The sequence below is a fragment of the Hyla sarda genome, chromosome 9 (assembly GCF_029499605.1).
Source record: "Hyla sarda isolate aHylSar1 chromosome 9, aHylSar1.hap1, whole genome shotgun sequence".
Classification (NCBI taxonomy): domain Eukaryota; kingdom Metazoa; phylum Chordata; class Amphibia; order Anura; family Hylidae; genus Hyla; species Hyla sarda.
Genome location: NC_079197.1, coordinates 156,871,740 through 156,896,186, shown reverse-complemented (window position 1 = coordinate 156,896,186; position 24,447 = coordinate 156,871,740). Strand labels below are relative to the sequence as shown.

The window sequence follows — 24,447 nt, the reverse complement described above, 5'->3', positions numbered from 1 at the left end:
CACCCTGGGGTACGTGAGCTACGGGATGAGAAACTACTGGGGGCGAGAAGGTCTGTAGAGCGGATCTGCCGGATTTATCATCTCACATACAGTCATGGCCGTAAATGTTGGCGCCCCTGATGAAATTTTTCAAGAAAATGAAGTATTTCTCACAGAAAAGGATTGCAGTAACACATATTTTGCTATACACATGTTTATTCCCTTTGTGTTTATTGGAACTAAACCAAAAAAGGGAGGAAAAAAAGCTAATTGGACATAATGTCACCAAACTCCAAAAATGGTCTGGACAAAATTATTGGCGCCATTTCAAAATTGTGTATAAATAAGATTGTTTCAAGCATGTGATGCTCCTTTATACTCACCTGGGGCAAGTAACAGGTGTGGGCAATATAAAAATCACACCTGAAAGCAGATAAAAAGGAGAGAAGTTCACTTAGTCTTTGCATTGTGTGTCTGTGTGTGCCACACTAAGCATGGGCAAAAGAGAGAGGAGAAGAGAACTGTCTGAGGACTTGAGAACCAAAACGGTGGAAAAATATCAACAATCTCAAGGTTAGGCTGGGTTCACATCACGTTTTTGCCATACTGTTTTCAATCCGTTTTTCTAAAGAAAACCGTATGGCAAAAAAACGGATGGAACAGTAAAGAAAAAAGTAAACCGTATGCGTTTTTAAACAGTATACTGTTTTTAAAAGTGCATACAGTTCCGTCAGTTTTTATATAAAAAAAAAAAAAAAACACATACGTTTTTGAAAATTTTGACCATTTTCAATGGGAGGGGTCTTGGGTGGGGACTTTAGGATTCAAATGCGCATGTGCAAAGTAAAAACGTATACGTTTTTCCCGTATGGAACCGTATACATGTGCGCTTCCCATTGACGTCCATGTTAAAAAAACGTATGCGGTTGCAGTACGGTTTTTAAACCGGAGTCAAAACCGTGGTTGACCACAATTTTGTCTCCGGTTTAAAAACCGTACTGCAACCGCATACGTTTTTTTAACATGGACGTCAATGGGAAACGCACATGTATACGGTTCCATACGGGAAAAACCTATACGTTTTTACTTTGCACATGCGCATTTGAATCCTAAAGTCCCCACCCAAGACCCCTCCCATTAAAAATGGACAACATTTTCAAAAACGTATGTTTTTTTTTTTCAATAAAACTGACGGAACTGTATGCACTTTTAAAAACAGTATACTGTTTAAAAACGCATACGGTCTACTTTTTTCCATACTGTTCCATCCGTTTTTTTGCCATACGGTTTTCTTTAGAAAAAAACGGATTGAAAACAGTCTGGCAAAAACGTGATGTGAACCCAGCCTTACAAGTCCATCTCCAGAGATCTAGATTTGCCTTTGTCCACAGTGTGCAACATTATCAAGAAGTTTACAACCCATGGTAATTCTTTTCTGTGAGAAATACTTAATTTTCTTGATAAAGGGGGTGCCAACATTTACGGCCATGACTGTACATTAAAGATCTAGCAGAAGGAGCCGATGTGGTTGCTCTAGTACACAGAACTATATATACACTTCGGTATTATTCTTCTACAACGCTGTACAGCAGTGTTTTACAACCAGTGTGCCTCCAGCTATGGCAAAACTTTGGCCATCCAGGCATGCTGTGAGCTGTAGTTTAGCCACAGCTGGAGGCACACTGGTTGTGAAACGCTGCTGGACAGGACCCGCAGCTCTACCCGAATGCAGAACAATTCATGACTGTAGCTGGAACATAGCTCCTGAAAGCTGAACTAATTTATGCAGGATAAGTCATCAACTGCCGAGCCGAGAAGTTCGTGACGAATCGAATTTACTGTAAGTTCGCTCATCTCTAGTATATGGCCCTTTTTTTTTTTTTTTTTTTTTTATAATGCAAGTCTATGGGATGAAAATAGTATACAGCAGCATCGGTTTTTAAAGGGGTACTCCGGTGGAAATTTTTTTTTTTTTTATCAACTGGTGCCACTGGTTAAACAGATTTGTAAATTACTTCTATTTCGAAATCTTAATCCTTCCAGTACTTATCAGCTGCTGTATGCTTCACAGGAAGTTCTTTCCTTTTTAAATTTATTTTCTGTCTGACCACAGTGCTCTCTGCTGACACCTCTGTCCGTGTCAGGAACTGTCCAGAGCAGGAGAAAATCCCCATAGCAAACCTATGCTGCTCTGGACAGTTTCTGAGACAGGCAGAGGTGTCAGCATACAGCACTGTGGACAAGACATAAAAAGAAAAGAACTTCCTGTGGAGCATACAGCAGATGATAAGTACTGGAAGGATTAAGATTTTTTAATAGAAGTAATTTACAAATCTGTTTAACGTTCTGGCACCAGTTCATTAAAAAAAAACAAAAAAAAAAAACATTTTTTTAAAACAGTTTTTCACTGGAGTACCCCTTTATCATTGTTAAATGTATACCTTCCAAATTGCCAAAATTGCTGCCAAAAGGCATTGAACATTGAGCTCATGGACATCAGCTAAAGGGGGATGTTATTTGTTTACCTGCAGTATCCTTTACAGCTGTGATCTCCATCTGTAGCTCTCTAGTTGATGCAGAACTACAAGTCCCATCACAGGTGAAAAGTGACAGGTTGGGGGGGGGGGAGACACCCGCCTCAAAAGGGGTACTCCGCCCCCTTTTTTCGGCTTGGGCAGCCCCTCTGGAATTTTTTCTTCACTGTGAACCCCTAAAGAACTTGACGAGCAAAAAAAAAAAAAAAAAAAAAAAAAAAAAAAAGGGCAAACAACGGCAATGCCCAATATCTATATATCTGTGATATCTTTGGGTGTGTAGATTACAGAGGTGCTGCTTTATACAGCAACGCACAAGTGACATCTTCTTAAATCAGCGTCATTCCCTTCTCTGACAGGGGGTGACAGTGGGGTGTACATGGGTAACAGAGGGGTGTTGGGGGGTGTAGAGGGGTGTACATGGGTGACAAATGGTTGTAGAAGAGTGTACATGGGTGACGGGGGAGTAGGGGTTGACAGCGGGGTGTACAGGGGTGTACATGAGGGACAAGGGGGGTGTAGCGGCTGACAGAGGGGTTTAGAAGAATGTACATGAGTGACGGGGGTGAACGGAGTGTAGAGGAGTGTACATGGGTAACAGAGGGTGTAGGGTGTGACAGAGGGGTGTACATGGGTGACAGATGGTTGTAGAAGAGGGTACATGGGTGACAGGGGGGCGTACATGGGTAACAGAGGGGTGTAGAGGAGTGTACATGGGCGACAGGGGACAGGGGGCGCATGCTTCCCTTGCCCCCTCCCATAGACTTGCATTGAGGGGGCGTGACGTCACAAGCCTCCAGCGCTGAACCCGACGCACTAAACGAATGCCGGGTGCAGCAGCCAAGATGATGGGGGTCCCCTGTGGCTGGATCCCCGTAATCAGACATCTTATCTCCTATCCTTTGGATAGGGGGATGAGATGTCTAGGGCAGAATACCCCTTTAAACGGAGTCCCGCAGCTGGGGACCCCCGGGATCATGCACGCGGCACCCCGTTTGTAATCAGTGCTTCGCTCCGGGTCTGATTACGGTCAACCGCAGGGCCGGCGGCGTGTGACGTCACGTCTCCGCCTCCGTGTGACGTTGCGCTCCGCCCCTCAATGCAAGCCTACGGGAGGGGGCGCAATAGCTTACAGATAGTGTTGTGGTTGTCCGGGCATGATGGGAGCTGAAGTTCTGCAACAGCTGAAAAGCTGCATATTGGGGAACACTGCTGTGAATGATAGGTGAGGTCGGCTCTGTACAGACAGGATACATACAAGCTGTCCACATATCACTTTTATATAGAGCAGCCTGAACTGACCCTAATAAAATTTACTCCTAAATTGTGTAGTGGATAATAGTTAAAGGGGTATTCCGATATCAGAAATTTGTATTTTAATAAGACTAAGATATCATCCCAACAACTTACTAATATAGCGATATCACTAACTGTACTGGCTTTAGCAAGCATTTGTGTGAATTACCCGACAGGAAGTTGTGTAGTCCTCTCATTGTCAGTGTGGTGTTCTTAGCAGCTTGCCAATTCCTCCCTGTCTGATGACAGGAAGTTATGGAGACCACGCAATGTCAGTGTGGTGTTGTCTCGGCAGCTCCCCGGCTCCTCCTTTTTTCCCAGAGTTGCTCTATCATCTTCTGCTGTAACAAGAGACCTGGCTGGATTTTGTCTCTGAGCTCTAGCTGAGTGTCATCATCTCTGACCAGCCTCTGCTAGTAAGTCACCATCTCCCCGTCATAGACACAGATATATTATATATATATATATATATATATATATATATATATATATATATATATAATGTTTATTGGAACATATAGGGAGAATGAGGTGTGTTTGCCATGTGTTGAGCTATGTCACAGGCAGAGGAGCACACAGGGAATGAGAAACAGATGCCGCAACCTCACTGTGTGATATTCTGTTTCTGTGTGTGTGGAGGGGGGGGGGGGCAGGATAGTAGGACCGTGATGAAGAGCTGAGGAAAGAGAAATGCATTGAGGGAATTGTAATAATAAGCAACTGCTCAACTTGGAAGTGCAACCAGAAGGTAGAGGACTGAGAACCATCAAAACAAATGGAGTCTTGGTGGTTTCTGTACTGGGGCAGAAAGGTATGTTATACTGTATGCTTCCCCCCCCCCTTTTTTTACCTGATGCTGGAGGACCCCTTTAAAGGGTAATACAGTAGTGCTAACCCCTTAATAAAGGTTGTGCTTGAGTCCTGGGTTTGTATCTGACCAAGTGCACTGGCCCTAATTTACTAAGGCTGCTTTCACACTGTGAATTTCTCCGTTTAGGAACTTCCGTCAGAAGTTCCGTCACTACAGCTGCGAAACCCGTCCGTTATAAAACCCCTGACGGCCGAGACTAAATTGCATTGCAGCCTATGGGGTTTTGTAACTGCCCGTTTGCACCCGTATATGCCCGTAATTCATTCCGGACGTTATGCATGCAGTAATTTTTCCGCCACGATGTCCCGTCACTGTATAACGTCTGTAATGAATTACGGGCATATACGGGTGCAAACGGGCAATTACAAAACCCCATAGGCTGCAATGCAATTTAGTCACGGCCGTCAGGGGTTTTGTAACGGACGGGTTTCGCAGCTGTAGTGACGGAACTTCTGATGGAAGTTCCTAAACGGAGAAATTCATAGTGTGAAAGCAGCCTAAGAGTGTTGTGTAGGTTTCTTTGTGGGTTTTAATTCCCTACAATTTATTTTCCACGGTATTTACTAAGGTTTCCCTACATTTTCCACTTTCCCTACACCTTACTTTTTTTTTTTTTACACATGTTCTGATCTGTCGGGTTTTCCTCAGCTGAAATCCACCACATTTTATGTGGAAACCTTAGTAAATATTTTGGGAACACGCCCCCTTTCCCCAATGACCACGCCCCCTTTCCACGATGACCACGCCCCCTTTCCACGATGACCACGTGCCTTTTTCGGGTTTTCTTAGTAAAATGGAGAGCTGGCTGGGTTTTTTTTTTTATTCTGGTGCAAATTCGAGCGCAAATTCTGGTGCAGACAGAATTTCTGGCCAATGCGCCAGAATCTGGTGCACAACCCGACAAAACATGTCGGGTTTGCAATAGTAAATGAGGGCCAATATGTGCATAGTAGGGATCGACCAATTATCGGTTTGGCCGATATTCTCGGCAGATAATCACGATTTGGGACACTATCGGTATCAACAATTACCTTGCCGATATGCCGATAATGCCCCGCCCCCGTCCAGAGACGACCTTCGCCGCCACTGCCCCATTGCCTCCTGCATACTCTGGCCACATGCCCCACGTGACCCATCGTTTCCCCCCATCCTCTGCCCACATACCGCCACCGCCCCATCGCCTCCCCCCATCCCCGGTGTTATAATTACCTGTTCCCGGGGTTGCGATCCTTCTGGCTCCTGTGCTGTTGCTGTGCGCTGTGTAATGACGAGTGACGTCCCAAACGTACAGGACGCCAGAAAGATCGCGGACCCCAGGAACAGGTATGTGGGCAGAGGATGGGGGCGCAGCGGTATGTGGGCAGAGGATGTGGGGGGGGGGGGGAAGACGATGGGGCAACTGTGGTGGTTAGATTCAGGACCCTAGGACAGGCAGGGGAGAGAAGCGAGCGCCCGCTTTAAATCGTGGATCTGCAACGGCTTCTGCCCCGCCGGGGGGGGGGGGGGGGGGGAAGACGATGGGGCACCTGTGGTGGTTAGATTCAGGACCCTAGGACAGGCAGGGGAGAGAAGCGAGCGCCCGCTTTAAATCATTGATCTGCAACGGCTTCTGCCCCGCCGGGTGGGGGGGGGGGGGGGTGAGAGGTTCAAATAGCCGATAACCTATACCAAAGTAACGGTATAAATTAGCTGCTATCGGCCGGAAAGGTGACTATCGGTATCGGCCCTAAAAAAAACCGATATTGGTGGATCCCTAGTGCATAGAGTTTGTATGATCTGTGATCTATGGTTCTGTGGCTTCTCCCCCACACATACTGATAGGTTCACTGGCTTCTTATCCCATACGGAGCCTCAATCCATGGTCCTGCCTATCACTACAACTGGTGCGACACAACGTTCCGCACAACGGCACCTGGCGAGTGGGGTCATACAATGCTCTCTGCTTCACGTCACAATCCCCCCCCCCCCACCACAAATAATGCCTCCACTTCTCCATGAACACTTGTTCACCACAGCTGTGTCAGGCTCCATTCGTTCCTATGAGATGCAGTATCGTAGCCTCCGCTACAAAGTCTCGTCTTCTCCTTAATGAATAATACAGTAACGCGGAGGGTGTGCGGGAGAACAGGATTCATTTACCGAATCCTTGTTAAAGAACAAGACGGGGTTTTCTACTCAAATATCCATTACCCAGCATGCACCAAGAAAAAAAAAAACCATGGCCGCACCCGGGATGATGTATGGCAGCTATAGGTAATGCCGTGTAAGTAACGCTCTCGTGCAGCACTGGTAGCCTCATGTGATACCAAATAGCCCGTTTATCTAAGCTCCATCAAAACAAAAGATTTGGGTATCGTCTGCCTACTAATGGTCACATTTAAAGGGGTACTCCGGTGGAAAACATTTTTTTTTTTTTTTTTTTTTTTTTTTTTATAATTTTTAAATCAACTGGTGCCAGAAAGTAAAACAGATTTGTAAATGACCAGTTGATTTAAAAAAAATAAAAAAATAAAAAGTTTTCCACCGGAGTACCCCTTTAACCCATCACTGACAGTCACTGACATATTGGTTCTACAGCACCACAGAATGGCGGCTGCGCATAAGCAAGTTGTCTTCTGAAGGCACGGTCATTACATGACACTATAGACCAATGTTTCCAAACCAGTGTGCCTCCAGCTGTTGCAAAGCTAAAACTCCCAGCATGCCCGGACAGCCTTCGGCTGTCCGGGCATGCTGGGGTTTTTAGCTTTGCAACAGCTGGAGGCACCCTAGATGAGAAACATTGCTATAGACTTAGAAGACTACTCTTTAAAAGCAGTTACCTCCAACCTGTAGATCTACAACTGTTGCGAGACAACAACTCCCATCATACTCTGACAGCCTCTCACTAAAGGAGTTGTAGCTTTGCAACAGCTGGAGGTACCCTGGTTGGGAAACAGTGCTATAGACCCAGAAGACTACGCTTTAAAGGGGTTATCCAGGAAAAAAACTATTATATATATATATATATATATATCTCAACTGGCTCCAGAAAGTTTAACAGATTTGTAAATTACTTCTATTAAAAAATATTATTCCTTTCAGTACTTATGGGCTTCTGAAGTTAAGGTTGTTCTTTTCTGTCTAAGTGCTCTCTGATGACATGTGTCTCGGGAACCGCCCAGTTTAGATGCAAATCCCCATAGGAAACCTCTTCTAAACTGGGCGGTTCCCGAGACACGCGTCATCAGAGAGCACTTAGACAGAAAAGAACAACCTTAACTTCAGAAGCCCATAAGTACTGAAAGGATTAAGATTTTTTAATAGAAGTAATTTACAAATCTGTTTAACTTTCTGGAGCCAGTTGATATATAAAAAAAAAAAAAAAGTTTTTTTCCTGGATAACCCCTTTAAAGCAGTGATCCCTAAACTATAGCTCTCCAGCTGTTGCAAAAACAACAACTCCCATCATACTCTGACAGCCTCTCGCTACAGAAGTTGTAGCTTTGCAACAGCTGGAGGCACCCTGGTTGGGAAACAGTGTTATAAACCCAGAAGACTACGCTTTAAAGCAATGATCCCTAAACTATAGCTCTCCAGCTGTTGCAAAAACAACAACTCCCATCATTCCTTGACAGTCTTTAGCTTCCCAACAGCCACAGGTTGAGGATCATTGCTTTAAACCAGTTTCCCAGCTTGAGAACGTCGTCCTCTGTGATCAGGGTCAGAGGTTAAATTTGTCCATAGAAAATACAAAAAAACAGACCTGGCTACGTGACCCCCAAGGACAGCATGACTTCCCCCACCCCCTGCAAACAAAAATGGGTCCTTAGGTCAATTAAACTCCATTGCACTACATTTTATTGCAATGTTACCCCTATAAACCTAATAACCTTTAGGCTGGGTTCACACTATGGTAAACCAATGCATTTTTTTCGTATCTGTATTCTGGTCACGGTCAGGTTGAGAGTCTGTTGACCCAAATAGCGATCAGTAAAGGCCATCAGAACAGGGACAAAAAAAAAAACACATTGGTATTCCACATGTTTGAACACCCAGCCTTAAAGGGGTACTCCGGTGGAAAACATTTTTTTTATTTTTTTTAAATCAGCTGGTGCCAGAAAGGTAAACAGATTTGTAAATAACTTCTATTAAAAAAAAATGTACCCTTCCGGTACTTATTAGCAGCTGTATGCTACAGAGGAAATTCTTCTCTTTTTGAATTTCTTTTTTGTGCTGTCCACAGTGCTCTCTGCTGACACCTCTGTCCGTGTCAGGAACTGTCCAGAGCAGCATAGGTTTGCTATGGGGATTTTGTCCTGCTCTGGACAGTTCCTGATACGGGAATCAGGGGTCAGCAGAGAGCACTGTGGACAAGACAAAAAAAGGAATTCAAAAAGAAAAGAATTTCATCTGTAGTATACAGCCACTAATAAGTACTGAAAGGATTAAGATTTTTTAATAGAAGTAATTTACAAATCTGTTTATCTTTCTGGCACCAGTTCATTAAAAAAAAATTATAATAAAATAAATAAAACTGTTTTCCACCGGAGTACCCCATTAAAGATGGGGACAAATACTACTTAGGCAAAATAATAATAATAATAATAATAATAAAAAAATGTATATAAAATTCTATCAAGCTACAAGCACAAGATGATAGACTAACACATAAAACCAAGGTAATCACCGATCCCCAAATCTTGTTAATAAGGTATAAGGACTTTGGCTTTACACCTCAATGTTCTAAATGTCCCTGCAAATTTTGCGCAATTGCATTTTTTGCACAATTTTCGAGAGAACATCTTTCAAAGTTGTCTACTGTTTGGTGCACCGTACACCACTTTTTGCAGTGCAGCTGTTATTATTTGCGCAAATTAGATTTAGAAGTGTTTTTTTTGTGTGCAAACCTGCACCACCTAATAGGACACATACAAAAATGTCAGATGACAGAGCACAAAGCCTAAACCTATCTCTGCCACCCACTGGTTTCTAAAATTGAACAAAAGTCCTGTGCACCATTTTGGTAAATTTTTAGCAACTGTGCAAACAATACACCAAGCAAATCGGGTTAAAATATTTACTACCTAACACCAACATTGATAAATATCTCCCTTTGAGTATTAAAGGGGTACTCCTGTGGAAAACATATTATATTTAAATCAACTGGTACCAGAAAGTTAAACAGATTTGTAAATTACTTCTATAAAAAAATATTTGTCCTTCCAGTACTAATTAGCAGCTGTATGCTACAGAGGAAATTCTTTTCCATTTGAATTTCTTTTTGTGCTCTCTGCTGACATCTGATGCCCGTATCAGGAACTGAGAAAATCCCCATTGCAAACCTATGCTGCTCTGGACAGTTCCTGACACGGACAGAGGTGTCAGTAGAGAGCACTGTGGACAAGACAAAAAAAAGAAATTCAAAAAGAATAGAACTTCCACTGTAGCATACAGCATCTAATAAGTACTGGAAGGATTAAGATTTTTAAATAGAAGTAATTTACAAATCTGTTTAATTTTCTGGCACCAGTTATTTAAAAAAAAAGTTTTTCCACCGGAGTACCCCTATAAAGGATTAAAAAGTTATCTATGTGATTACTCTGGACCAGTGTCTCTCAAAAAGTGTGCCTCCAGCTGTTTCAAAACTATAACTCCCAGCATACCCAGACAGCCAAAAGCTGTCTGAGCATGCGGAGATTTGTAGTTTTGCAACAGCTGAAGGCGCAGTGGTTTGGAAACACTGGCCTGATAGTACTAAACCTTATACAGGGAGGCTAGAACAGCTGTCCATTTATGCTGGGAGTTGTAGTCTTGCAACAGCTGGAGGGTCGCAGGTTGCATACCATGGCTATAGGGTGGTGTTTTCCAACCAGTGTGCCTCCAGCTGTTGCAAAACTACAACTCCCAGCATGCCCGGACAGCCTTCGGCTGTCCGGGCATGCTGGGAGTTGTAGTTTTGAAACAGCTGGAGGCACACTGGTAGGGGAACACTGCTCTGGACACTGCTCACATGGACCCACGCAGCCCCCAGCTCAGAGCTGTCACCTCCCCGCACATGACCGGTCACTACTCTGCAGGTGGGTCTCATGTAACAATGGGTGAGGCACAGTCATGCCCTATCCTGGGCAGGACACCTCCGCCAATATACCACACAATCCCCCAGTAGTAAGGAAAGGACTCACCCTTGGCATCGCTTTGGGCCCCGGACACCATAGAGACCCAGGAGGAGAGGACGCTGGCTGTGGGAGAGGATTCCTGGAGCTGTTTGATGGGAAGTTTCAGGCCGTCTCACTGTCCCAGCCAGTTTCATGACGTGAAAGGATCAGCTCCTCCCCGGGCCCATGGGGAGGAGGAGGAGGAGGAAGACAGAGGGATCCCAGGAGTGGTCAGGATCACAATGCACTGCAGCCTGAAATGTGCAAACCTGGAGGAGACTGCAAGGTCTGATAAAGTATTTCCCAAACAGGGTGCCTCCAGCTGTTGTAAAACTACAACTCCCAGCATGCCCGGACAGCCAAAGGCTGTCCGGGCATGCTGGGTGATGTAGTTTTGCAACACAATTTGGAGACCATTGCCATAGAAGGGCGTTTTCCCAACCAGGGTGCCTCCAGCTGTTTCAAAAACTACAACTCCAAAGACTGTCCAGACACGCTGGGAGGTTTAGTTTTGCAACAGCTGGAGGCACCCTGGTTGGGGAACAATGGCGGATGGATATAAAGCCTGGCATTGCCACATGGAATTCCCTATTACAATGTCCCCTAACCTCTGGCTGCTGCAAAACCACAACTCCCAGCATGCCCAAATGCTGCAAGACCTTCATTTATTACAGGAAAACGGAGCTGGAATGGATGGGGGGGGGGGGGGGTCTCAGAATTGTCCAGCGCTGTGTCTGGCATTGCAGCTCAATTGCATTTGGGAGACCATACAGGTCAGTTATTCTCTACATTTAGGGGGACTACAAGTCCCAGGAGTTAATTTAATTAGAGATAATACAGTTTGCTACATCATTTCCATATATATATATATATATATATATATATATATATATATATATATATACATACACACACACACACACACTCTTGCTGTCAATGAATGGCAACAATCTAGTTCTAAAAAAGTACAGTACTAATGCTTTTTCACAGCTGAATATTTGTTACAGATGTAACCGGCCTTAAAGGGGTACTCCGGTGGAAATTTTTTTTTTAAATCAGCTGGTGCCAGAAAGCAAAACAGATTTGTAAATTACTTCTATTTAAAAATCTTAATCCTTCCAGTACTCATCAGATGCTGTATGATCCACAGGAAGTTATCTTTTGAATTTCCTTTCTGTCTGACCACAGTGCTCTCTGCTGACACCTCTGTCCATGTCAGGAACTGTCTGGAGCAGAAGAGGTTTGCTATGGGGATTTGCTCCTACTCTGGACAGTTCCTGACATGGACAGAGGTGTCAGCAGAGAGAGCACTGTGGTCAGACAGAAAAGAAATTCAAAAAGAAAAGAACTTCCTGTGGAGCATACAGCAGCTGATAAGTACTGGAAGGATTAAGATTTTTTTAATAGAAGTAATTTACAAATCTGTTTTACTTTCTGGCACCAGTTGATTTAAGAAAAAAAAAAAAAAGTTTTCCACCGGAGTACCCCTTTAACAGTTCCCTGTAAGCTATCTACATCAGCAGGACTGCTCTCCCGTTCTGATCGTTTGTTACCATATCGGCCTGGCATCTGGACTGTTGGATGCACTGATGCAATTGTAGCAAATGACCAGCTGTGAGAAGTATTACTGGGGTTACTCCAGTGTTTAACAACGTGCCCCCTTGGCACAGGACTGTGGATTATAGAAGAAAAAGGCTTAAAAGAGGTTATTCAGGAAAAAACTTTTTTTTTATATATATATATATATCAACTGGCTCCAGAAAGTTAAACAGATTTGTAAATTACTTCTATTAAAAATCTTAATCCTTTCAGTACTTATGAGCTTCTGAATTTAAGGTTGTTCTTTTCTGTCTAAGTGCTCTCTGACGACACGTGTCTCAGGAACCGTCCAGTTTAGAAGAGGTTTGCTATGGGGATTTGCTTCTAAACTGGGCGTTTCCCGAGACACGTGTCATCAGAGAGCACTTAGACAGAAAAGAACAACCTTAACTTCAGAAGCTCATAAGTACTGAAAGGAATAAGATTTTTTAATAGAAGTCATTTACAAATCTGTTTAACTTGATATATAAAAAAAAAAGTTTTTTTCCTGGATAACCCCTTTAACTGCAGTACCAGACATGGCCCAAGGACTAAAGTGGTGCTGTTTCTGTAAGGCTGCGTTCACACAGCCATCTAGACCCGTCCCGTTCTTCTCCCGTCAAGAATAAAAACAGACTTTATAAAAAATAAAAATACGACAATAACTGATGTTATCCAGTTATATCCATTCGGATCCGTTATTGATCAGTTAATAAACCAAATAAGAAAAACATTTTTTTTGTTCTGAGCATGCTCAGAAGTAATAACGGATCAAAAAACGGATTGAAAAAACTGGATTGAAAAAACGGATGCAAACGGATGCCATTAAAAGGCCCATCCATTTTCCATAGACTTCAATGTAAAATTTACTGTATCAGTTTTTTCTTCAGTTTTGACGTAAAAAAAAAAAACGGAAATGAGCGCCGACGGGTACAAACAGACGTAAACGGATGGTAAAAAAAAATCCCATTGACATGAATGGAATTTTTTAAAACAGTTTTTAATCAGTTTACAGCCTGCAAGAACGGAACCGAAACGGGGATTAAAAAGAAAAAAAAAAAAAACTGTGACAGACGGCCGTGTGAACGCACCCTAAAAAAGCAGTTTTTTTTTTTCTTTTTTTTTAAAATCTTGTCTAGTCTAGTCTCTAGAGGAAACTGTGAATTGGCTCCCGCATGTGTTTTTCTGGCAGAGAATTGTCTCTCGTAGTCTTCTAGAAATACAGGCGGAGCGAGTTTTCGGATGGCACAAGGGACGCGCGGCGGAGGTGGCGGGGGTTAATGGAGAGGTGTGTTGCACACATGTCACTGTACGTCTTGCTTTCACTGCTCGTACTCACACAAAGGATTAAAAAAAATAAAAAAAAAATAAAAAAAAGAGAATTACAAGCAGCAGGATCCCGGGCGCTGTGACCCTGCTCATCTGACTGGTCACAAGCAGCGCGTCCTGGTATTACATAAACACTCTCCTTGCAATCTAACACTTGTGGTCTCCAAACTGTGGACATCCAGCTGTTGCAAAACTACAACTCTCAGCATGCCCGGACAGCCAACGGCTGTCCGGGCATGCTGGGAGTTGTAGTTTTGCGACAGCTTGGGGTCCACCGTTTTGGAGACCACAAGTGTTAGATTGCAAGGAGAGTGTTTATGTAATACCAGGACGCGCTGCTTGTGACCAGTCAGATGAGCAGGGTCACAGCGTCCTTATGTGTATCAGGCCTGTGTTCTCCAATCTGGTGCACAACTACAACTACCATCATGCCCTGAGAGCAGAATTGTAGTTTAGCAACAGCTGGAGATAAACTGACACACTGCGACAACCTTTTTGACATGTCCAGAGGACGCACCAAATTATTATTTATTATAATTTTTTTTTTTATTATTATTATTTTTATTTATTTTTTTTATTTTTTTTTAGCAGTCAATGTTTTAGGGCCCTCTGCCCCTCTGTGTTCCTCTGCAATTTATTCTGGGTCACATTCATTGTTTCTGCATTTGTATTAGGTTTTTTAACCTTTAACAAATGTTAAGTGCTCTGGAACTAAAGGCTCGATATAATAAGTAAATACAGAAATTAATAAATACATAAAATAAGTATTTATTTTATGTATTAAATGTGTGTGAAATAAATAATAATATTATTAGAGATGAGCGAATTTACAGTAAATTCGATTCGTCACGAACTTCTCGGCTCGGCAGTTGATATACTTATCCTGCATAAATTAGTTCAGCTTTCAGATGCTCCCATTGGCTGGAAAAGGTGGATACAGTCCTAGGAGACTCTTTCCTAGGACTGTATCCACCTTTTCCAGCCCACCGGAGCACCTGAAAGCTGAACTAATTTATGCAGGATAAGTCATCAACTGCCGAGCCGAGAAGTTCGTGACGAATCGAATTTACTGTAAATTCGCTCATCCCTAAATATTATTATAAGAGGGGTCTGCATTACTTAAAGGGGTACTCCAGAGTAAAAAACTTTTTTTTTTATATATCAACTGGTGCCAGAAAGTTAAACAGATTTAAAAAAAATCTTAATCCTTCCAGTACTTATTAGCGGCTGTATACTACAGAGGAAGTTCTTTTCTTTTTTGAATTTCCTTTCTGTCAGACCACAGTGCTCTCTGCCGACACCTCTGTCCGTTTTAGGAACTGTCCCGAGGAGGAGAAAATCCCCATAGTAAATCTCTCCTGCTCTGGACAGTTCCTGACATGGACAGAGGTGTCAGCAGAGAGCACTGTGGTCAGACAGAAAGGAAATTCAAAAATATAAGAACTTCCTGTGGAGCATACAGCAGCTGATAAGTACTGGAAAAATTAAGATTTTTTTTATTAGAAGTAATTAACAAATCTGTTTAACTTTCTTGCACCAGTTGATTTAAAAAAAATTGATTTCCACTGGAGTACCCCTTTAAGCCATCATCTAGTAGACCAGAGTGGAGAGTGGCAACAAAGACTGACATATCTGCACCATACGTGGACAAATATTTGATTTAAAAAGGGGATGGTGTAATGCTTAATTTCACCTGCGGAGGCGCTGCAGGGAAACTAAACCCTTGTTAGCAGTAGTAAAAAAACAACTCTTTAATAAGTTTATGGTTAGTGCAGGGGTGGGGAATGTCTGGCCCGCCAGTGGTGTACTACGGCATGCCGGTGGGGAAGATGGCAACAGGACACACAAGAGTATACGTGGCATAGCCCGGCCACCAATGTCCTTGCACATCCTAGATTTCTGAGGAGTCTTTTTCTGTAGACTAGAAGAAGGAGAAGATGGTGGTGACTTCGGAGGGAGCTGAGTATATTTCCTTTTTTAATTTCCAGATAACTACAGAAAGGTCTTGTGTAAAAGGGGCAAGCTACCTTCAGGGGGAAACTTTATCGGGGGGGGGGGGGGGTATCAAACCAGGGGTAAGCTACATACATTTTTTTTTTTTAAATTGCGCCATAGTAGTGGTTCCCATTCCCAACTACGTTAATATTTTGCAGATAAAATACTGTCAGATTTTGCAACCCAAATACACGTAAAAATTCATTTCTTCCCACTAGAGATGAGCGAACTTACAGTAAATTCAATTCGTCACAAACTTCTCGGCTCGGCAGTTGATGACTTATCCTGCATAAATTAGTTCAGCTTTCCGGTGCTCCCGTGGGCTGGAAAAGGTGGATACAGTCCTAGGAGAATCTTTCCTAGGACTGTATCCACCTTTTCCAGCCCACGGGAGCACCGGAAGGCTGAACTAATTTACGCAGGATAAGTCATCTACTGCCGAGCCGAGAAGTTTGTGACGAATCGAATTTACTGTAAGTTCGCTCATCTCTACTTCCCACACTTAGACCCAGCAGTGGATGAAGGATTTGAAAAAAAAACTACGGACCAGCATGCAGGAAAAAGTCAATTGCCCCAATGGGATCAATGTAGTGGTCGTTGTGGTAGGATTTAGGGATCGACCGATTATCGGTTTGGCGATATTATCGGCCGATATTCCCGATTTTGGACATTATCACTATCGGCAATTACGTTGCCGATAATGCCCCACCCCCCTGCCCCGCCACCCCGGCCAGAAACCGCCGCCGCCACTGCCCCATTGCCTCCCCCATCCCCGGTTTTATAATTGCCTGTTCTTGAGGCCCGGGGTCCGCGCTACTTCGGCGGCGTCCTGTGCGCTGTGCAGCGCAATGACGAGCGACGTCCTCAACGCAACATCACCGTCAGTGTGCACAGTGACAGCACAGGACGCCGCCGGAGCCAGAAGTAGCGCGGACCACAGGAACAGGTAATTATAAAACCGGGGATGGGGGAGGCAATGGGGCAGCGATGGTGGTTGGACTAGGGAGGACCCCAGGACAGGCAGGGGGAGAGAAGTGGGTGGCGGTGGCGGCGGTCTCTGGCCCTGCAAAGGCTGCTGCAGTTCATTGATTTAAAGCGCCCGGTGGGGGTGAAATAGACGATAACATATCTATATTCCGGTATAAGTTATTGGCTATCGGACTGAAAGGACACAGATTATCGGTATCGGTAACGGCCCTAAAAAATAAAAATAAAAAAAAAATAGATATCTGTCGATCCCTAGTAGGATTACCTAAAAATGCTTCTTTCCTGTCAGTGTGGACTGCTGTAGTGGTGTGGCTCTGTACCTCACAACTAGAGATGAGCGAACTTACAGTAAATTCGATTCGTCACGAACTTCTCGGCTCGGCAGTTGATGACTTTTCCTGCATAAATTAGTTCAGCTTTCAGGTGCTCCCGTGGGCTGGAAAAGGTGGATACAGTCCTAGGAGACTCTTTCCTAGGAATGTATCCACCTTTTCCAGCCCACCGGAGCACCTGAAGGCTGAACTATATTTATGCAGGATAAGTCATCAACTGCCGAGCCGAGAAGATCGTGACGAATCGAATTTACTGTAAGTTCGCTCATCTCTACTCACAACAACTCGGGGTGTCCAATCCATTCATAAACATATAGGAGCAATGGTTTCCAACCTGCGGACCACCAGATGTTGCAAAAACTACAATTCCCAGCATGCCCGGACAGCCAACGGCTGTCCGGGCATGCTGGGAGTTGTAGTTTTGCAACATCTGGAGGTCCGCAGGTTGGAGACCACTGATATAGAGCAAGGACCACACAAAGGTTGTCAGATAAATATTAAAATAACACCCTCATAGTGGTCATAGGCAGAACACAGAGACTTCTCATCCAGCGGAGACTTATCTGGGGTCTGTGGAGGGAGAACACAGGGATGTGACGATTTGGTGATGAAAAGCAGGAGATAGTTATATGGCCGAGGGGTCAGAAGTCTTGACCTCCACATGACTGTAGAAGAAGAAACAGACGTGTGAACATGGCGGCATTGTGACGGCCCCCCCAGTCTCCTACATCTTCTCACCATTAGTCTCTGCACAAATGACCAGCAGACCAGTATCCTTACTGGGAATGTGGGATTTACATATTGCATTGTATTAATATTGTATATAAAATGTTGCTCTGTTTATGACTTTAATTAAATCGATACCTGTCACATTTCTGGGAAGGCATCATACAGGTGAAACTCGAAAAATTAGAATATCGTGCAAAGTTCATTTATTTCAGTAATACAACTTAAAGGGGTACTCCGCTGCTCAGCGTTTGGAACAAACTGTTCCGAACGCTGGAGCCGGCAGCTCGTGACGTCACAGCCCCGCCCACTCATGACATCACGCCACACACCCTCAATGCAAGTCTATGGGAGGGGGCGTGACTGCCGTCACGCCCCCTCCCATAGACTTGCATTGAGGGGGGGACGTGATGTCACGAGGAGGGCGGGGCTATGACGTCACGAGCTGCCGGCACCGGCTCCAGCGTTCGGAACAGTTTGTTCCAAATGCTGAGCAGCGGAGTACCCCTTTAAAAGCTGAAACTAATATATGAGAGGAGACTCATTCAAGCCGTGATTTGTCATAATTGTGAGGATTATGGGTTACAGCTCATGAAAACCCCAAATCCACAATATATATGATTTGGGGAGCCATGTCATCTGCTGGTGTTGGTTTACTGTGCTTCATTAAAGGGGTACTCCACTGGCCAGAGTTCCGAACGCTGTTTTCGGGCTGGGGATGGTCGGCCACGCCCTGCGTGATGTCATGGCCACGCCCCCTCAATGCAAGTCTGTGGGAAGGACATGACAGCTGGAGGCACCCTGGTTGGGAAACACTGTTGTAGATTAAAGGGGTACTCCGGCGCTAAGACATCTTATCCCCTATCCAAATCTTCCACGATGCACCCCGCTAGAATCAGCCTCCGGGGTGCGGCATGGAAGATCACGGGGGTCCCCAACGGCGGGACCCCCGCGATCAGGCATCTTATCCCCTATCCTTTGGATAGGGGGATAAGATGTCTTAGCGCTGGAGTACCCCTTTAAAGGGGTATTCCAGGAATATATATATATATATATATCTATGTAAACTGGCTCCAGAAAGTTAAACAGATTTGTAAACTACTTTACTCCTTCCAGTAGTTATCAGCCGCTGAAGTTGAGTTGTTCTTTTCTGTCTGACAACAGTGCTCTCTGCTGACACCTCTGTCTGTCTCAGGAACTGTCTGCATCATTCGAGGTTTGTTATGGGGATTTGCTCCTAGTATGGACAGTTCCCGAGACAAGCAAAGGTGTCGGCCGAGAGCACTGTGCTCAGACAGAAAAGAACAACTCAACTTCAGCAGCTGATAACTACTGGAAGGATTAAGATTTTTTTCTTAATAGAAGTAGTTTACAAATCTGTTTAACTTTTTGGAGCCAGTCGAGATAGAGATATTATATATATATATATATATATATATATATATATATATATATATATATACACATACATACACACACACACACATATATATATTATATATAAATGATTTACTGAAATACCTCTTTAATCTACGACAGTGCTTCCCAACCAGGGTGCCTCCAGCTGTTGCAAAACTGGGAGTTGTAGTTTTGCAACAGCTGGAGGCACCCTGGTTGGGAAACCCTGATCTACGACAATGCGTGTCGCTGCTTATCGCTGTGAAATATTCATATATGAAATATGCAATTATGTTGCACAGAATTCCCAAAGTTCAGGCACCATAGATCCAAACTTTCTAGCACCAGTTGATTTAAAAAAAATAAATAAATGTTTTCCACTGGAGTACCCCTTTAACGCATAAGCAATACGCCCACAGCCTGCCCGCTGCACATGCCCCAGACACACAGCATACATGCATCAATGTACTGATTCTCAAGACGTGCTAGGGGTGAAGGGGTTACTGACAAGGGGGATGGGATACAGCTATGTGTGGAATGTAGAAGGAGACACAGAGACCATCTCCAGGCAGGAGCCCCCCTTGGATCATCCAGACATACGCCTGGTAACAGACAACATCATTAAAGTAACATGACCCCTACAAATGACTGGTCAGGTTATAGCCCCACTGATGCCCATTGATTCCGCTCCATCCTGTGGCGTCTCCTAATAATAACCATGTGTGACATAAAAGGCAGAGACTGGAAAGCTCTTGTCACCGAGCATTATGTGGCATACATTGGCGTTCACACGGTCGGCTCTGCTACACAATATGAGAGTGCGCCCAACGTGTGCCAGCCTTTTGCACGTGACACTACCCTTTCCAAGATGTTGCTTGCACTTGCTGCCCAAGACAGCTGCGACTTACAATACACGACAACAACCACCGCTATATGGGAGCGACATGTGCTGGGGGGGGTGGGGGGGTGGTTATAGGGGGATAGTAATGAAAGGCACTGCCATCCGAATAATGCGACGTGTAGGAGAGACCGATGCAAATTATCAGCTCCTAGGAATGAGAGCTGGCCGCCATCCAATGCACCATCCACCCCCACACTAGCACAGCCGGTGTCCTCTGCAAAGGAATCCTCCTTTTCTTAAAGGGGTACTCCAGTGAAAACATTTTTTTAATTAATTTTTTTTTTTAATTAACTGGTGCCAGAAAGTTAAACAGATTTGTAAATCACTTCTATTAAAAAATCTTAATCCTTCCAGTACTTTTTAGGGGCTGTATACTAAAGAGAAATCCAAAAAAGAAATGCATTTCCTCTGATGTCATGACCACAGTGCTCTCTGCTGACCTCTGCTGTCCATTTCAGGAACTGTCCAGAGCAGAAGAAAATCCCAATAGCAAACATATGCTGCTCTGGACAGTTCCTAAAATGGACAGCAGAGGTCAGCAGAGAGCACTGTGGTCAGGACATCAGAGGAAATGCATTTCTTTTTTGGATTTCTCTTTAGTATACAGCCCCTAAAAAGTACTGGAAGGATTAAGATTTTTTAATAGAAGTGATTTACAGATCTGTTACTTTGTGGCACCAGTTGATTTAAAAAAAAAAAAAAAAAGTTTTCCACAGGAGTACCCCTTTAATCCTTCCAGTACTTATCAACTGCTGTATGCTCCAGAGGAAGTTCCTTTCTTTTTCAATTTCTTTTCTGTCTGAGCACAGTGCTCTCTGCTGACACCTCTGTCTGTTTCAGGAACTGTCCAGAGAAGGAACAAATCCCCATAGCAAACATATCCTGTGCTGGACAGTTCCTGACATGGACAGAGGTGTCAGCAGAGAGCACTGTGGTCAGACAGAAAAGAAATTTAAAAAGTAAAGAACTTCCTGTGGAGTATACAGCAGCTTATCAGTACTGGAAGGATTAAGATTTTTAAATAGAAGTAATTTAATAATCTGTTTAAATGTCTGGCACCAGTTGATAGGAAAAAATATATAGTTTTCCAGTAGAGTACCCCTTTAAGAAAACTTGTTCATCGATTGAAGGAGTTGTTCCAGGCGGCCCCTATAGATTGCACCATTACATACTGAGGAGAACCAGAGTTCTGGAATGTAAAAGGTTTCTGGTTTACGTTGTGATTCGCTGGCGCTCCATCAACCTTTGCAGTATATTCCTGTTCATCCTGATCTTCCTGGTTCACAAACAAAATAAATAACACACAGTGCACTGTACTGACAAGTCAAAGAGTCACCTGGAAACTTCTACCTATCGGATCGTAACCCTAAATCCAAAACAAGGATACCCCATAGCAGTGTTTCCCAAACAATGTGCCTCCAGCTGTTGCAAAACTACAACTCCCAGCATGCCCGGACAGCCGATGGCTGTCCGGGCATGCTGGGAGTTGTAGTTTTGCAACAGCTGGAGGCACACTGGTTGGAAAACACCACCCTATAGCCATGGTATGCAACCTGCAACCCTCCAGCTGTTACAAGACTACAACTCCCAGCATACCTGCACAGCTGTTCTAGCCTACCTGTGACACAGGTACTATACACCCGTCTCCAGATCCTCTAATCAGTAACGTTTAGCTGGGTAGAAGCGACATCACACAGGCGCAGAGCAGTGCCCCACATGGTACGTGAGCTGCAGCACATCGCATTATATCATAGGGGAATTTTCTACTTTTTATTAGACTTGCGTGATCTGAAGACATGGGATATGCATTTTTAGAATTGGGGCAACAACAGCTCCAAAGAACCACATCTAGAGTCTCTAGTGCAGGATGGAGTGGGGGGGGGGCTACATCTGCAGGAGGGGCTGGAGGAGCTTATGCCTGCAGTCTCTAGTGTAGAAGAGATGGGGGGGGGGGGGCTCCGCCTGCAGTCTCTAGTGCAGAAGAGATGGGGGGCCTCTGCCTGTAGTCTCTAATGTAGAAGAGATGGGGGGGCTCTGCCTGCAGTGTCTAGTGTAGGATGGACTGAGCTAGAGCTTCTACTGGAGACAGGACACCTGCACTCTGGTCTCCTCTCCTTGAGTCACTCAGTGCAGGAGATGGCAGGGATCCGCTATAAAGGGGAGATGGCTGGGATCCGCTATAAAGGGGAGATGGCTGGGATCCGCTATAAAGGGGAGATGGCTGGGATCCGCTATAAAGGGGAGATGGCTGGGATCCGCTATAAAGGGGAGATGGCTGGGATCCGCTATAAAGGGGAGATGGCTGGGATCCGCTATAAAGGGGAGATGGCTGGGATCCGCTATAAAGGGGAGATGGCTGGGATCCGCTATAAAGGGGAGATGGCTGGGATCCGCTATAAAGGGGAGATGGCTGGGATCCGCTATAAAGGGGAGATGGCTGGGATCCGCTATAAAGGGGAGATGGCTGGGATCCGCTATAAAGGGGAGATGGCTGGGATCCGCTATAAAGGGGAGATGGCTGGGATCCGCTATAAAGGGGAGATGGCTGGGATCCGCTATAAAGGGGAGATGGCTGGGATCCGCTATAAAGGGGAGATGGCTGGGATCCGCTATAAAGGGGAGATGGCTGGGATCCGCTATAAAGGGGAGATGGCTGGGATCCGCTATAAAGGGGAGATGGCTGGGATCCGCTATAAAGGGGAGATGGCTGGGATCCGGGATGAAGGGGAGATGGCTGGGATCCGGTATGAAGGAGACGGCTGGGATCCGGTATGAAGGAGACGGCTGGGATCCGGTATGAACACATGCAGGTCTATCCCCAGCCTAAGGCCTGGGCTGCACGGAGACGATGTGCAGCGCTCATAATGACAGGTGTGGATGAGGATACACTTGTTTCTCCTGCAGGTCTCAGCTCGCATCTGGTGCAATGCTACACCTGTCACTCACAGATCTCCATCACAGTGCTGCCTGTACCTGGACACTAGGGGGCGTTAGCCAAGCACTTATTAACCAGCTAAACTGCTGACAAATCTTCCAGGCTACAACAGGAAAACACTGGGGTCTAAATGACTGGCGGCCGGATGCAAGTAAGAAGCCATAAATGTTAAACCCCGTCTTATTGTCTTATTCGAAGTACCACACCCGCTCCTTAAAACCACCCGCATTGTGCCAATTGCAGAACCGCCACACCTTCACCCCGCCAGTGACTGCTGCTTTAACCCTTCTGTGTCCAGGATCGGTGGGCTAAACAGAAATATGCATAGCAAAGTAAGGAAACAGAGGAAATAACATTCAGCAGTTTCGCCCGATGCAGCAGAATGTAGAGTGTAACATGAGTTCACAGGTCGTGGGCGAAAGTGCAGCCCATCCCAGCACCTGCGGCTATTCACACGGGGATGATTATTTGTCTTTCTTGAAATGTTAAAACTTCAAGACATCAAGCTGCACATTTAGTGTCGTTAATCGGGGCATGCTGGGAGTTGTAGTTTTGCAACAGCTGGAGAGGAACAGGTTGTGGAAGACTGTTATACATGTAACATAGTTCATAAGGTTGAAAAAAAGACCAGAGTCCATCACGTTCAATCTATATCCCTAATGAGTCCCTAAGGAGTTTATCCAGAGGAGGCAAAAAACCCTCATACTAGAGGTAAAAATTCCTTCCCGACTCCAAATATGGCATCAGAATAAATCCCTGGATCAATGTTCTGTCCCTATAAATCTAGTATCCATAACCTGTACAGTAACCCCCCGACCTACGATGGCCCCGACATATGATAAAATCGACATACGATGCTTTTATATGTCGGGGCCATCGCATTAACTGCTATCCGACAGCGCAAAATGCTTAAGCTGCTGTCGGATAGCAGTTTAAGCATCCCGGGCAGGTTCACTTACCTAACCCCGCTGCTCCGGGTCCACTTCGCGATCCTCCGGTGTCTTCCGCATCTTCTCCAGGGTCCGGGCCTCGCTTTCCGGCATCGTTATTACGTCACTACGCACGCCGTGCCGGCGCAGCAGCGTAATAACGTTACCAGAAAGCGAGGACCGGACCCTGCAGAAGATGCGGAAGAAGCCGGAGGATCGCGAAGAAGACACCGGAGCAGCGGGACAGCATCGGGAGCCCCTGGGACAGCATCGGGAGCGGTGAGGACCTGGTGCGGAGCGACGGGGACAGGTGAGTACAGCTTCCTATACTTTACATTGCACGGATCCCTCAACATACGATGGATTCGACAAACGATGGGTCGTTTGGAACGAATTACCATCGTATGGTAGGGACCACTGTAATGTTATTATTCTCCAAAAATGTATCCAGACCCCTTTTACATTCTATTACAGAGTTCCCCATGACCACCTCCTCTGGCAGAGAATTCCACAGTCTCAC

General features: G+C 44.8%; 1 protein-coding gene across 2 annotated transcripts in view; it reads right to left on the bottom strand.

Moving 5' to 3' along the window:
- PAK4 (p21 (RAC1) activated kinase 4) overlaps positions 1-24,447 on the bottom strand; it is an 85,801-nt gene that overhangs the window by 54,772 nt on the left and 6,582 nt on the right. Inside the window, exon 1 of one of the 2 annotated variants that reach the window (XM_056539803.1) lies at positions 10,845-10,982. The exons of the other annotated variant lie outside the window; for it this stretch is intronic. Coding sequence (XP_056395778.1) covers positions 10,845-10,875 — 31 coding nt within the window. The 5' untranslated portion in view covers positions 10,876-10,982. Of the gene's footprint in view, positions 1-10,844; positions 10,983-24,447 lie in introns of those variants that run through there. 2 annotated transcript variants of the gene reach the window in all.